The sequence below is a fragment of the Myotis myotis genome, unplaced genomic scaffold (genome assembly GCF_014108235.1).
Source record: "Myotis myotis isolate mMyoMyo1 unplaced genomic scaffold, mMyoMyo1.p scaffold_m19_p_16, whole genome shotgun sequence".
Classification (NCBI taxonomy): Eukaryota; Metazoa; Chordata; class Mammalia; order Chiroptera; family Vespertilionidae; genus Myotis; species Myotis myotis.
This window is the reverse complement of record NW_023416320.1, coordinates 43,616,496-43,633,353: the sequence shown is the minus strand read 5'-3', so window position 1 is coordinate 43,633,353 and position 16,858 is coordinate 43,616,496. Positions and strand designations below refer to the sequence as shown.

At 37.8% G+C, this 16,858-nt stretch overlaps 1 protein-coding gene across 2 annotated transcripts in view; it reads left to right on the top strand.

Moving 5' to 3' along the window:
• Positions 1–8,828, top strand: part of TMEM65 (transmembrane protein 65) — a 39,057-nt gene extending 30,229 nt beyond the window's left edge. For both annotated transcript variants that reach the window (XM_036338640.1, XM_036338641.1), the window contains 4 exons: positions 177–231; positions 1,130–1,172; positions 3,018–3,123; positions 7,469–8,828. In XM_036338640.1, coding sequence (XP_036194533.1) covers positions 177–231; positions 1,130–1,172; positions 3,018–3,123; positions 7,469–7,570 — 306 coding nt within the window. In that variant the 3' untranslated portion in view covers positions 7,571–8,828. The remainder of the gene's footprint in view (positions 1–176; positions 232–1,129; positions 1,173–3,017; positions 3,124–7,468) is intronic.
• The last annotated feature ends 8,030 nt before the right edge of the window (positions 8,829–16,858 follow it).

Sequence of the window (16,858 nt, the reverse complement as noted above, 5' to 3'; positions counted from 1 at the left end):
CCTTAGTAATTAAGTGAATTACTGCATTATATATGCATATTTCTGCATATTTTTATAATTTTGCTGCAATAACATGTGTGACTACTTTATCTGTTTTTATTAATGCTTTGCTATTCTTTTATAGTCAGCAGAGCTTTAATATTTTAAGATTAACTTTTTTTGCAATCTTTTTTCAGGGAACCCATATTGAGATGTCTATTGGAATTATTTTGGGAATTTCAACTATGGCAGGTATTTAATAATAATAATATTCTATTATCTGTATATTTAAAAACATTTCAGTAGGTTAAGTATAGAAGGGGATAATTTATTTGAATGCATTTACTCATTGAAATGTCTACTAGTTTATCTCCTAAATCCTATTCCTTTAATTCTTAATTTTGTGTACATAATACTATGTTTTTCTGAGAAATTTTAGGTACAGTATGTTAGTTGATGGGTAACAGTAATCTACTACATTGACTATGTTAATGAAAAGTTTTTCTTTGAATTACTGGTCACCCTGAAACCTTTCTACCCCTTTTCTCTATTAAATTATTTATTCTCAAGTTGGGCAGAAAAATCAAAGAAGGAAATATAAGATGGAAAATTTAATTTGGTACTATCTTCTACTTTCCCCTCAATTAACACCACTGTATTCTTCGTGATGCTGAAATCTGGGGATACTCTGTGTTCTGTGTGTTGTATGGAGCACATAAGTAGATGAATTAATGTAAGAGACATTTCTTCTCCTTGATTTCCTGGAATTTTGGAGTTGTACATATGGTTTTACTTTTCCCCAAATATCCAAATTCCCTCTATCAAACATTATCTGAAAGTTACAACTACAAAATGTTGCACACGTGTTTGAATATTGAACCTAAAATGGAAACTGGCTGCCACAACAGAAAAAAAAAAACCCTGCTCCTTGATGAAGATTATAGAATACTATAATCTCAGAAGAATTGTACTCTATTATGAAATCTTGAAGTTCCGAGCTATTCAATGAGTTACTTTGGATATAGTTGTTTTAGTTTGAGAAATGTGGTAACGCTTCCAGACCAGTGCTTTGTTAATTAGAGTGATGTATTCTAATGCTTTTTATGACTTCCACGTGACAATTTACTTGTCCATTTTTCCCTTTTTTTAGCTGCTGCTTTGGGAAATCTTGTGTCAGATTTAGCTGGTCTTGGGTAGGTCCATACATTTATTCATTTGTGCATGTCTTTACTTATTTGCTCTCTTTCCCTTCTCCATTCTCCTTAATTGAGAGGACTAAAAAAAAAAAAAAAAAGACATTTATTTGTGTCTTTTAGAGCCAAATTTTAGAGCTAAGTTTTAAAATTTCGAAATCAGTAGTACTAAATCTTTGGTGCGCATCAACTATTGATGCCTGGGTCACACCCCAGTCATACGTAGTGAGTGTTTCTTGGGGATGGGGCCTTGACATTTGTGTTCAATAATCTTCTCAAGAAATTCTGACATATACCAAAATTTTTCTAAAGCTATCATAATGAAGCAGAGTTAATTATTCATACGTATGTATTTTATAGACATTTCCAAGGCCGAGAGAGGATAAAAAGTAAGAACCCTATCATTATTCCACCCCAGCCTCCTCCCACTAAGCCCCAAGAGAAGAGATGTGGCTCAAAGGGGAGGCTGCTGACTGGGCATGTTTTCTCTAGGGAGAGGAACTTTCTAAAGGAATAATGGCCAAAGCATACATGTGTTTGCTTTCTTTACTCCCTGTGGCAGGAATGATGAAACAAACTGTCTGCTTAGAAAAGACCAGTTTTCTCTCTTTCTCCTTTTACACTCTCACTTCCCAGTGGCAAATGGGCTGGGCTGTTTCCCGAGCCTGGGGAAGCTTGGGAAGTATAAGTTAGGCTAAGCTGGCATTAATTATAGTGATACGCACACTCTCATACTCAGCCTTTGGTTTTGTTACTTCCTTCCTTGGTTCATTGGAGTGGTAAGTTTTGGAATTTGGATTTGGGGCTAATAGAAGTCTACTTAGCCCTATAGTCTAGGCAAAGGCAGCTTTATAATTGGTCTGACCCTACATGTCAGACTTTTGCGCTGGAGTTGGGGCCAAAGCTACCATTAAAAACAGAGTTTCTTTGGTTTGGGGACAAGGCAAAAATTTTACATTCCTGAAATTTCTGGGATAAATCCATATGCTATCATCCTTCAAACATCACCTTTCCCAGTTTCCAATACTAAGGTTAGTAATGGTATTACAGCTGCTGTGATAGCTTTCTGTATTTAATAGAACTAAATGATCTAATACATTGTAAGGCTGTTTCATTTTAGATAGCATCATAAGACAATTATTTTTGTTAGAGATAAAGGTTTTGTTGGGAGACTTTTAAGAACTATTTCTTCTTTGCCTTTTAAAAATATCATTAAATAACAAACACCACATTTTATCCATTCTTAGATGCACAGTTTTTTAGATTTAACATACCTGACATTGGGATCCATCCCATAATCAATGGTATGCATAGTTTAATTGGCATTTTTTCCTTACAGTTCATAAAGTAAGATAGTATCCAACAAGTGAAGGTAAATTAGAATTGATAAATACTTGAAATTGTTATGAAAATTCTAGGCTGTTTTTCTTATTATATCTACCTGGTAAATTTGGAAATTTTTGCTTTCTGATGATAGTTATTAATTTATATCATATGTTAAAGTGCTTTACTTGGAATGTAGAATAAGTGCATAAATTGAAATTGTTGTAAAAAATTTCTATACCTTGAATTAGTCATGTAAAAGTAATGGTAGAGAATAAGTTTGCTAAGTCAATTAATTTACCTATGTATTAAATATAGTAATATGAAAATAGTTTTAAGCTGGATATATTTATACACAATAAAAATTTATACACAAAAATGTTTATGAAAATGCTGACACCATTTCTAGAGTGCCAATTAATTATAGGTATAAAACTATCTCGTTTCTCTTTGTATTAACTTGTTTTTTTACTACCTGAGGACTTTAACAACTTATATTCTGTCCCCGTGTCTTTTTTAAAGACTTGCAGGCTACGTCGAAGCTTTGGCTGCCAGGTTAGGCCTGTCGATTCCTGATCTCACACCAAAGCAGGTTGACATGTGGCAAACCCGAGTTAGTACACATTTGGTAAGTACTTTACGTGGCTTATGAAAATGAATTTGGGTAGCCAGAGCAAGTTCAGTCCCTTGAGAAATTTGAGACTAAAATTGATCTGAGTGTAGGTTTTAACACAAATTGTCCAAGGCTTGGCAGTTTTCAGAGGGAGAGTAATTGTTTTTATTGACTTCATATTTTGTAGGTGTACTTCATTTTTAAAAATTCTTCATATGATTCAGTTAATCTTAAGGTATCAAGTTATGTGCTAGACATAAAATGAATATAGTTGTTTTGAGGATTGTTTAGGTAGAGAACCAGACATTTAAACAAATTATAATTTAGTGTGACATATGCAGTAATGAACTTATAAACTAGATCTAGGAATAGCACAAGTACAAGAATTAATACTTTGTGGGGAAAAGTTTCTTTTCATGGGGAGATTTCTTGGTGACTATTAGATCTAAGCTGATTTTTAAAAATTATTGGGGAGACATTTACTAAGTGAGCAAGAGAAATCCAAGTATATTGACTAGCAAGTAGAAAAGCATGATAAAAACAGGGTGTGTTAACAAAAATACAAGAGATTAGTAATTGCTGGGATGTGCTATGTAGTAGTTGTACATTGAAGCAATAATGGAAACAACATGGGAGATGTAAGAAAGGATCAGACAGGAAAGGCATTTTTCTGTCAATGTGTAAACTGTGCCAAAGAGCTTGAACCCCATACCTACGTGGTGGAGTGCTATTTTAAATAGGAAGGAAACGGGATGGGTCAGTGCTACCAATTCAGAAGAGGAGGAAGAACAACTTTTGTAAGGGAAGAGAATGAGTTCTATTTTGGACACGCTGAATTTGAGATGTCAGTAGAACACTCAAGCGGTGACACCGAGTAGGCATTTGGATTAAAGGTCAAGAGTTGGAGAGGATTGAATTAGAGATGGTGGGTGCAATCATTCATCCATTAATTCAACAAATCTTTACTGTTAACCTATTACATGCAGGGCACAGACCTAGGAGCTTTGGATATTATTGGTTTACAAAACAAGATCTTTTTTTTTTTCTTTTCTGGTGGATCTTAAGTTCTAGCAGCGTGAGGAGAAAGAAACAATTTTAAAAACTTGATAAGTTAAATATTTAGAATATTAGAAGTTCACAGTGTTATGGGAGATTAAAGAAAAAAAGGAAAGCTAAGCAGAGTAAAAGAGGTTGGGAGTGCTAGAATGGAGACAGATTGCAATACTAAATAGGAGGGTCACCACAGCCCTCACTGAAAAGGTTGGCAGTGGTGAAAGCCAGGTGAGAAGGGGATTGCATTGGGCAGTGTTTGAGTGCGATGCCAGGTCCAGCAGGATCAACATTACTGGGAACTGATTAGATATGCAAATTCTCAGGCTCTACCTTAGACCTGTCGCTGCATAAAAAATTATGTGTGTGTGTGTGTCCATATCTTGCAATTTGTAGATCTATTGAAGTGAAATTAGTTAGCTAATATCGATCAGCCAGGGTTGTTGAGGAGTAAGGATATTCTAACATTCTAGGAATTTGGCTTAACATTTTAACATAACAGTTGGGATCAAGATAAGATTATTTCCTGGGGCCTTCTCTTCTGACATAATTTATAATTATTTTCTTTCTATATTATGAGCAAGTCCATTTCCCCCCTTCTGTAACAAAAGCACATCACACACCAAACTGTCATATATATACTTGTTTGTATGTTTATTGATAAAACCCCATAAGCATACGTATTCTGTTCCTCAGTTGTTGACTCCGCTTGGTATGTCTTAGGGTGAGATCTTCTATTCTGTAACATAACTTTTGGTTATAAACAGCCTGTAGTGGTTGAAGTTAGTGATCAGCCATCTAGTTATAACATGTGCTAACTCTGAAATTTACCTAGAATAGAATATATGCCAGTACACATGTGGTTTCTAACTGACATATGTTGTATTTTAAAGCCTTATTTGTAATTTGGTTGTTTGAAACTCTGAAAATATCTTCTTGCATAATATTACAGATATACTCAAGTCCTTGGTTAGCTCCAGTATAATTAACTATAGGGCCTAATATTATTATAAGACCCGATAATCCTACATAATAAAAGCCTAATATGCTAAGTGTCCGACCATTTGTTCAACCATTTGACCAGTCACTATGACATGCACTGACCACCAGGAGGCAGATGGTCCAACCAGTAGGTTAGCTTGCTGCTGTGGTCTGGCCCATTGGGACTGGGCGAGACGGTCCAGATACACCCTGGACCCTCCCACAGTCCCTCCCCGGCCCCCATCGTGCACCAGTGGGGTCCCTCGGCCTTGCCTGAGCCCTCTCGCAATCCGGGACCTCCTGGCGGTTGTGAGAGATCCAGTTTTGGTCCTATCCCCGTAGGCCAGGTCAAGGGACCCCACCAGTGCACAAATCCGTACACCGGGCCTCTAGTAATATATATATATATATATATATATCTATATAAATATATATATATATATAAATATATATAACTATATAAATATATATATATATATATATATATATATATATATATATATATATATATATATATATATATATATATATATATATATAACTATTATGATGGAAAAATATGGCCCTAGCCGGTTGGCTCTAGCTGGTTTGGCTCTGTGGTTTTAGCATTGACCCACGACTGAAGGATCACGAGTTTGATTCGGGTCAAGGGCAAGTACCTTGGTTGCAGGTTTGATCCCCGTGCGGGAGGCAACCAATGGTTTCTCTCTTGCATCAAAATTTCTCTCTCTGTGTCTCTCCCACTCTCTTGCACTCTCTCTAAAATAATCAGTGGGAGAAAAAAATGTCCTCGGTTGAGGATTAACCATATATATATATAATTTTTTTTTTAGGGCCTGGATCAGGGAGCCAGAAAAGGAAGGATAGCCCATTTCTTTCCTCCTCCTCTGCCCTACTGACCATATTGCCCCATTGAGAAAATTGTGTTGGAACTCACTGACTGGCATTCCTAGAGTGAGGGCAGAGAAAGCCTTGGTTTTCATGGATGACAGTAACAAGCATTCTAACATTTTGGGTGGGAAGTGGAGTCTACTAGCAAGGGTCATTTCATGTATATGGGGAAGTCAGGAATCTAATATAGTCTCTGTGAATATATATAAATAAATACAAACATTATCTAAGGTCAAAATAAGATTCTAGGTGAGGGTTTTTCTTGTCTTCTGACATTAAAATATATGTTCAATATTTAATGAGTGTTTTCTACTTGAATATTCTTTGATGTTATTTTTATGGCAATTTGATAAAAGAAAAATTTCCTGGTTGCTTTGAACTTTCAATATCATTTCTTCTAGAATATTTTTGTAGCATTTTTTTAAAATATATTTTATTGATTTTTTACAGAGAGGAAGGGAGAGAGATAGAGAGTTAGAAACATCGATGAGAGAGAAACATCGATCAGCTGCCTCCTGCACATCTCCTACTGGGGATGTGCCCGCAACCAAGGTACATGCCCTTGACTGGAATCAAACCTGGGACCTTTCAGTCTGCAGGCTGACGCTCTATCCACTGAGCCAAACCGGTTTTGGCTGTAGCATATTTTTATATTTCGGTTATTATGATCAACAGACATGCAGTCACAGTTGAATTTTATAGTACACTAGAGGCCTGGTGCACGAATTCATGCACAGGTGGGGTCCCTTGGGGTGGCCTGCGGGGATCGGGCCAAAACCCACAGTCCAATGCTGCCTGCAGCTCCTACCTGCCACTCATGCTCATTCCGGCCCCACTGCAGCTGCCACAGGATCGCGCCCAATCAGTCCTGATCGGGAGAGGCTCGAGTTGCAGTAACAGCACTTGCCAGCCATGAGCCCTGCATCTGGCGCCCTCCCAAGGGGAGTGGCCTGTGGGATCAGGCTGAAACAGGCTCTCTGACATCCCCCAAGGGGTCCTGGTTTGCGAGAGGGCAGAGGCCAGGCCAAGGGACCCCACCAGTGCATGATTGGGGGCGGGGAGGGACCGCAGGAGGGCTCCAGGGCATGTCTGGCCCATCTCGCTCAGTCCCCATCGGCCGGACCCAAGAAGCAAGCTAACCTACTAGTTGGAGCATCTGCCCCCTGGTGGTCAGTGCACATCATAGCAACTGGTTGACCAGTTGACTGCCCCCCGGTGGTCAGTGCACGTCATAGTGAGCGGTTGAGCGGCCTTAGCATATCATTAGCATATTACGCTTTGATTGGTTGAACAGTCAACTGGTCACCAGATGACCAGACACTTAGCATATTAGGCTTTTATTATATAGGATAGTAATTGTTTATCATAGATACTTAAGCAAGGATTCCTCTTACAGCAATAAAATAACTTTCAAAAATGTTTTGTTTTGTTTCCTTAGGGCAAAGCTGTTGGGGTGACTATTGGCTGCATTCTAGGAATGTTTCCTTTGATTTTCTTGGGAGCAGGTGAAGAAGATGAAAAACTGGAAAAGAAAAATTAACCCTCGTAGAGTACCTATAAAAGATGTAAACTAATGTACCTCAATGATTAAATATGCTGTCACAACATTAGGAATTAAGACAGTAACAGTGTATAGATATGGGATCAAATAATTCAGCATGTATTATGGAAAACACTAACTTATTGTGGCTTGGTTTTCTTAGGACATCTTTTTAAAAAAACTGTTTAGTATCATTTTGTGTAAATTGAAGTGCTTTTTCATCAACGGCAGTCAACATTTTATCTTTTCCTTCTCTTTCTTTATATATCCAGATATCATTTATCAGTCATTGATGTATTGTACTGACTTGGGGTTTGCTTATTTGTTACGTAATATGTATATGCATGAAAACATTTTCTGTTGTTGTGTTCCCTATAGTTACAATTCAACCTTAAGATTTTTCCAAATTACATAAGATGTTTGTTGTCAGTTGAAGATTTTTTACTCGCTTTCTGGCAACATCAATTTTGTACTGTTTCACAGAAAACATGCATAATCATATCATTTCAGTCACTTTTATTTACTCCCACATCTATTCTAAACAGATGCAGACTTTAAGTATTTTAAGTTTCTGTTACTCATTCTAATTTCTTGTCTCAAGTGCCAGAGGTCAATCAGAATGAGCAGTTATGTGGTCTTCGTACTGCATAAAACCATATATCTTTTTTTAAAAAAAATATATTCCATTGATCTTCCACAGAGAGGAAGGGAGAGGGACAGAGAGTCAGAAACATCGACGAGAGAGAAACATCGATCAGCTGCCTCCTGCACACCCCGGACTGGGAATGTGCCCGCAACCAAGGTACATGCCCTTGACCGGAATCGAACCTGGGACCCTTCAGTCTGCAGGCCGACGCTCTATCCACTAAGCCAAACCGGTTAGGGCAACCATATATCTTAAGTATATTATTTCGAATGGATTGTTTTACTTTTAATTTCTCAATTTTGCATCATTACATGGTGATTTTTGACTAATGAGAGGAAGAAAATTATTATTGTGGGTTCTTTTCAATGGTGATTATGGAATTAGAGTGAACTAAGGGGTTTGACATGACACTTGAAAATTAAGAGGCTAAACAAATTTTTTTAGAGAAATAGAAAATGGGAACTGTCAAGAAGGTTTATGGGATAAGTGGTGAAGTTGAAAGGATGTTTGTAAGGTTAATGAGATACAAATTATATTGTACAGGAAGGATTTGTTCCCTCCAAAATGTCTTTTGATCTGAATTAAATGAGTCTGAGTACTTCCTATTCATAATCCTGATGTTATATCTTGTTTAGTGAATTTTACTTCTGGATAACTTCTTTTGAGGTGAAAAATATTATATATATATATATATATATATATATATATATATACATATATATATATTTTTTAATTTATTTTAGAGAGGAAGGGAAAGGGAGAGAGAGATAAAAACATAAAAACATCAATATTGAGAGAGAATCTTTGATCGCTGACTCCTGAATGCCCCCCTACTGGGGATCAAGCCGCAACCCTGGGCATGTGCTGTGACTGGGAATCAAACCATGACCTCCTGCTTCACAGGTCGATGCTCAACCAGTGCGCTACATTGGTAAGGCAAAAATATTTTATATTTTACTCTTTGCTACATATAGTCTAATAGTCAAAAGTTACATGAGTTAAAATCTTTTTTTTCCTTTTTGGTCTTTTTTTCTTCTTTTGTGGTATTTAAATCAGATTCTAGGTTGAAGTTATTTATTCCAATCTTGTATATCTGACTTAAGTATAACCGTGTAGGAATCATAAATTTTAATTTTATGAACCCTTAAAGTTTGTTAGCATGTGGACTGTTACACATGCTAAAAAAACACATTATGGAATAGAAAAACTGAAATTAAAATTACTATTTGGGTTGCTGAAATTATTAAAGTTGGTAAATAGATGCAAAAGAAGGGAAACTTATAAGATGGCTGTATTTACAGCTATAACTTATTTTAAACGTTTATTTGCAAATTTTAACTTTGAGCTCTTTTTACAAAGGAACTGATTTTCCCCACAAGGCAATTTACCATAAATTCGCTTCAGTGCACTTCAAAATAATTTAGTGCTATCCCTTAATCATAGATTTTAGAAGGAAAAACATAAATCAAACAGTGGAAAGATAAACATATACCATTCTTATTATGTACAAATAGTATGACAGTCTCATTTGATCAAATTAGAATAGAACTTGATATCTTAAACAGAATTATGGTTTGTATCTTTCACATAGTACTATACACACACAAAAAAAAATTTTTTTTATTACTTCAGGAGAGAGGATTAGAGTGCTTATTAAAAACTTTTTTTGCTAAATATCTATGTGCTTTTGTCCCTAACTTGTATATCGCCAGTCCTTTCTGTTTTCTAAAAAAGCATATTATTGTGGTGCTTAAATTTTTTCTTTATTAATTAAATCCCATATCCAGAAACTGCCTGTGAGTTTAGAAAGGGCTTTTGATTACTGTTGTGTGTTTTTTTCCTGTTGAAAATAATCTAGTCCTACAGAATCTTTCAGTTTAGCTGAACATCTGCAAAGTTATTTAAGGTGTCAAAACATGTAACATAAAATCTTCATATTGAAAGACATTTTAATTTATGGACACAGTAAAAATTTGCATCATTCAGGTAATTAATTAATTTTCAAAAAATGGCACCCTTTTGTCCTTAACCTAAGATACACATTTTTCCAAGATCTTTGTGTTCTGCACAAAATGATTTCTGAGAAATGGTTCACTTTAAGATAATTACTTTATGTAACTATTATTTTATGTTACTTGTTACCAAGAACCTTATTTCAGATTGAAACTGGAATTCTTATTTCTCATATTAGTTATTTCTTTATTGAGAGCACCATAACTGTGGTTAAATGCAACATGAGCTACTTTCTAGTACTGTCTGTTTAAAATTCATGTTGTCCATGTATGATGATTTATTGACTTCTTGATGCATGTAAATTGGGTGCATTTTGTTGCCACTGTATGTTAAATGGTGACCAATGTTTCTACAAAAGAATTGAACAAGAAAAATCTTTTAAGAAATTTGGAATGTGGTTTTGACTTTGAAATTTGATTTTCTTCCTAATCTCAGAAGGGCCTGGTGATTGTGTCGCTAAAGGAAGTAGGATTAATAGATGCCGATTTGTTGTAGCAATGTCGCTGAGACAGTAAAATAGAACTATTTATTACTTCACTGAAACCCACACTTGAGATACAGCATTACAGATTATGAGAGAAGAATGATCCCATATGGAGGTAATTTATCTTTAAGGGGATGTCAAAAAAAACAAAAACCTTTAGAAAGATTGGCATAAATTACACGGATGGGAATTTACCGCAGCGATATCTAAGCCTCTATATAATAACGTAGCATTTACTTTGCTCCCTTTCTCTATTACTGCTTCAATTTAATTAGTTGTTATTAGTCTATTCAGATTTTCTGATTCTTCCTGAGTCAGTTGTGTAAGATAGTATGTTTCTAGGAATTTGTCCAATTTGTTGGCGTATAGTTGTTTTGCAGTATTTTCTTACCATCCTTTCTATTTCTGTGGGGTCAGCTATTACTTCACCTCTTTTGTTTCTGATTTTATTTATTTAGGTCCTGTTTCTTCATGAGTCTGGCTAGAGGTTCATTAATCTTGCTTATCTTTTCAAAGAATCAGCTCTTGGTTTCATTGATCTTTCGTATTGTTTTTTTGGTCTCTATGTCATTTATTTCCACTGTGAACTTTATCATCTCCTTCCTTCTACTTACTCTGGACTTCTTTTGTTTTTCCCCTTCTAATTCTTTTCATTGTAGGATTAGGTAGTTATTAGAGATTTTTCTTGTTTCTAGAGGTAAGCATCATTTTTATGGACACAGTTATTGTGTTGAAATGCAGTACCTCGGAATCTGGTTTTATTTCTCATTTTCCTCCCATTTTTTTTGCTGCTCTCACTTCTGGAAACTGCTTTGTCTCTCCTCTCTCATTTTCAGGTTCTGTATGAACTCCAAATTTTATAGGATTACACTCTGGAGAAGGGGTAGATAACTAGGGGTTTTGCACTCACAATATGAACATTCTGGTGTTTGGTACCATGCTTTCCATATTTATATTCCCTTGTGTAGAAAATGAAAGTTCTAAACTTTCCTCATTTATTTCATTTCTTTTTCTAAGCAGATTTAAAGAGAAATGGTGTGTTACAGAACAGCTCTGCCAAAAGCTTAGTAAAATTATTTAGTCTTTCCTAGAAATTGCAGCCAGTGTTTTGGCTATCTGCTATTAACGCATACCATCTGATATCTGGCATGTTTTATAAACAGGCTGAAAACTCTAGGCTGGATGCCAGCTATATTCAGGTTTTATAATGACATCTTCCTGCAATATTCTTCCCACTCAGACAGCTAATAAATAGTTTAACTAATTTAAAAAATCATCTTTTTCCTTTGTCTCTGCAAGATTTAGAAATTCTAAATGCATTTCAGAAAAATAACATTTTTCTGCAGTCACTCCTACCACTGTGTTTGGTGTCCGGTAATGAACCAGATTATGAGGGAGGTGGGTCAACAGAATCATGAGGTTCAGTTCCCTCCCTTGAGGATCTTCTAGTACCAGAGACGGACAATCTTTGGGGATTCTGCAAACTCCAGAATTCTATGATTCTGAGTGACTCACGTGGCTCACGATGGTGCTAAGGCTTTGTAATGTATTATATTATAGTTTATTCTTATATAATTCAACATATTGAGCAATAAAGTCATTTTGACATATTCCTTCTCTGCAGGAAGATTTAATGTAAGTAACCTTTTCAATAAGAACATCCAATTATTCAGTTTCAGGAAAAATAGAAATGAAATATAGCAAAACATCACTTCAGGTTAAATTCTCCATGGTCCCATGACTCCCTGTTGATACCATTAGCACATTGTTTCACATCTCTGATGTGATAGATCATCACTGAAGCAAAGGTTACACCTATTTCGTTGTTGTGTCCTTGGTATTTATCACAAGTCCATATTACAGATTATCCCTCTTTGTTTGTTTGTTTTTATCATCTATCAATTTTGAACTTTGAAGGCTTGATGAGAGAATTGCAAACTCACTTACTATACATTATAGAACTAAACTACTCATTCATTGCCAATGCTCTTTTTAAGCCTTCAGCCTCTGAGCTGAAGGGGATGGTTGCTGCTGATAGACCTGGCAGTAGGTCATATAGGAAGACCTACATTCACTGCTGAAGTCCTTTGCTTTTTGAAACCGTGTTAATAGTATTTGCCATTGGGAATCCAACAGTTCTAAGTCGATCAACTCCTAGCTGTGGGAACTTGCACATGAGGACCAGTCTTTCTCAGACTGTCCCCATTTATAAAATTCAGACAGTACTATCTCTACAGAATTTTAAGAATTGAGGTTATATATTTATCATACCTGGTGAATATAAAAAGTGCTGGGAATATGGGAGGTGCTCCGTAAATGGTTGCAGTGAAGATAGGGATCTAAGTAGTTTTTAGGGATCTTTCTCCTGTCTTCCATTTTGTGGTTAAATAGTTGAAAGAAATGGAACCTGTTGAGTTTTTGAGCTGGGGAATAATGGGAACGTGGAAACATTCCATTTTGTGTTAAGTATGGAAGTTTCTGTCCATCAGACACAACTGTGATGAAAGTTAAGCTACCAAAAGATATCCTAGATCAAACACATGGTTTTGAAGTTGTATGTTCCACTGCTAACCCTAAAATAACTGCAGTGAAGTGCGATGATTTGGAACCTCCTGGTTTTTTCCTTGCATGTTGTGGACATCTGATAAGGTCCTATGAAACTCAGGGCATATAAACCAGGCAGCTGAAGATAAAAATAGCAGCCCGTTGCTAATAAAGTCTAGGGTGAGGTGGGCATCCACAACGGGAAATGTGCAGGTGAAGTTTCCCCTTCTTGACAACTGTGCCTCTGTGTCCCCAAGCCGACTGACAACCCTCCTCCCCCACCTTGGGCACCACTATACTCTCACTTCTATTATTTGGCTATGCAATTCCTAGGATGGTTTCTTTGTCTTTTGCTTCTTGTAGACCAGAAGTTTCTTTTGGAGATGAAGAGAAATCCTAGTGAGATGACACATGAATAATACATGGTATTTATGGCATGATTATAACATGGCCCAAGATGAGTGATTTTCAGTGTTGATTGCATTAAGGGTGCTTGTTAAAGATGCATATTTTCAGTCCCAAACCCGTATAATCCCATTCATTTGGGTCTGGGGGGAATCTGCATTTTAACATCGTCTAAGTCACCCTGATGCAGTTGGTCAGGTGACTCCTTGTTTTACAAAATACTGGGCTGGGTTCCTCACGCCTCCTCCAGCCTCTGGCTGCTTACCTCTGGGCAGTGTCCCTTCAGATGCCAGAGATGGTCATTTGGTGAAACTCCTATCAGGGGAGTAAAATGTTCTCTCCTGAAAGTCAAGGACTAAAATAATAATCATTTCTTTCCATTTTCCGTGACTTCCTCTTCCGCTGGCAGAAAATGACTGGCCATATTTAAAGCTCCGTTGGTTGATTTTTTTTTTTTTTTTTTGAGGCATCTTGTGAATAGCTTTTCAAAGCTAGAAAAAGTCATTCATTTGAAAGTTGAATTGTGATGAGCTTATCTGTCAGCTGCATGTTTCCTCAGTCATTCTGTTCTGGGCAGTAAATCCATAATCACTGGAAGCAAGAGCTGTTCATTATACACATTCATATAGTTCAGTTCGGAGGCCCAGGGTGTCCACATTGCCGATAATAGAAACAGCTACCATTCACTTATCATTTACTTTGTACCTGGACTGTGTGCTCAATATTTTACATACATTTTGTTCTTTAATTCTCATTAACATATTTGATATAGGTTTTATAGATGAGGAAAGAAGGTCTCAGAAAAATTCAAATAACTTGTCCAAGGGGCAGAACTAGGGTTAAAACATGTATGTGCTTGATCTCCACGTTACACTGCAGGCCAGCTCCTGAGAACACAGCACGCCTCTGTGGTCTACAGATGGTAGACTGGTGCCCTGGACGCAGGGTGGTTAGTTTCAGGCCAGAAGTTAGGACCCAGGCTTCCTGACCCCATCATGAAAGTAGAACACGAATGACTACTAGTATGGCTTAGGATCTATATACCTAGAATATAAATCTTGGGGCCCGATGGGTTTCAGAATATCTCGTGCATTACTTTTCACCCCCAGAGGTAACTGGAACAGTACTCTCAAACCAAACATGTTATTATTTCTGCAGTAAAACCTGAGTATTCGCTATAAGTGGGATAAATAAAGTCTTTAAATAGACGCACTCAATTCATTCAGGTCAAGTACTGCAGCCAAATGAGTTACCAAAATACTGTCTTTCAGATGTGTTTGCATTTTGGAATTGTGGATAAGATATTTTTAACCTACAGTAAAAGAGACCTAGAGAAAATGAAGCAAACCCAAGAAACTTAGACCTAAGCCATACTTTGTAGTTTACAAAACACTTTTTCTCTCATTGTCTTACCTGTGAAGTAGACACCCATGTACTACAGAAAAGCAATCTGAGGTTCAGAGAGGCTAAGTGCCTTAGCCAAGATCACACAGCTCAGCTGGTAACCAGCTGGGCCAGGGCCAGAACCCAGGTCCTCTGCCTCCAGGTTCTTGGATTTTCCCAAACCATAACCCACATCATACAGTAAGTCCTGAAGAGTCGAAGTTGCAGAGGTCAAATTCTTGAACGTGTTCCCTGGAGCACAGAGATGCTTCCCTCTAGAGAAGTGACTTGCTAGACTCTGCAAACTAATTTCCACAGGGAGGCCTCTGGAAGGGAAGGATGAGAATGGAGGACATGACCTTGGCCTTTTAGTGCTGAGCTGTAGCTCTATCCAAGGTGGTTGGATCAATCTCTGCAATGCATACAACCCAGCCCACATGCTTGTGGTGGTCCAGTGATATTTCCCAGGAACCATTGCCTGCTGCTTCCAGAAATTCTGATAGTAGTAAACATTTATTGCCCCTCTGCTATTAGCCAGATGCCTCCTTCCCATAACATTTTGGGGTGTTATTACTACTCCCCCCCCATGAAGAAATGGGGATTCAGAGACATTTCTAAGGTCCCATAGTTGGTAAGTGATAAGTCAGGGTTGAAATAAGTCTGTTTCTGCCTGGGGGCCACACTCTCACCTGGAACATTGGACAGAGCAATGCCAGAGCCCTGGATTTTCAATCCACCCATGGGGGCAATGCCTTCTCCGCTGACCTCAGGTTGCAGATGCAGACAGGCAGGCAGCACAGGTTGGTTGAGGGAGTGGGGACACCAGCACGTCTTCCATCGTCATCCTGAAGGTGGCTAAAGATGAACGCAGGGGATACTCTATTTGCAAAATGCAGATGCAAGGATTTTCATTGTGCTCTAGGGGAAGGACTTTTCAAAGAGCCCTTTTACAACTAGGCCCAGGTTGTGCATGCCTCACGTCCCAGAAATCCAAGTGCAAGTTGATTCAGCACCTGCTTCTGATGTCGCAGCCCCCCACCAGTAGGGAAATATGAGAGAGTGTGCTGTGTTCAGGAAACCACAGTAGAAGCATAAGATTGGAATGTAAAATGAAGGCAGAGTTTGGAGAAGAATTGGGGGCAAAGGTTAAATCATGAAAGGCCTTGTTGTTCTCCCTAAAGAGATTGGGTTTTGTTCTCTAGGCAATGGAGAACCACCCAGCGGCTTTGGGTAGGGGAAGAACATGGTCGCATTTCCCTGTGTGATGGCTTATTTGACTTGGAAATCAGGGACTGCTTCCTGGAAGGGCTATCAGTTAATCTAGGATGGAAAAGATGGATAGGATGTCAACCAGTGGAGATGGCTGTTCATCCAAGGCAGAAGCAGCTGTGACGGCCAGGTGTGTTCAGGGTTTGCAATGATATGAATCAAAGCAAACCATGTCCACATATTGAGCACTTATTGTGTACTCTACACATGCACATATATTATCTCTTTCCATCATGGCGGAAGCCCTGCAAGGAAAGTCATAGCTCCTAAGAGGTGGAGGTGGGATTCAGACCCATTCCTGTCAGACCCCAAAGCCCATTCTCTTTCCATCTCACAAGTCACTTCTCCCAGGGAGTTCAGTTTGGGTTCAGCTGTTCTTGCTGAGATGGTCATTGGAAAGACCCTTGGACTCCAGCTTTCCATCTTCATTCCTAAAGGTAAGGGTTGTCCCTTTCTCCATAAAGACCACTTTTCAAGCGAACAGGCCGTGGATAGAATATGTAGAAACGTGGGCATCAACCGGTCTGTCCAGCTGCCCCCTGTC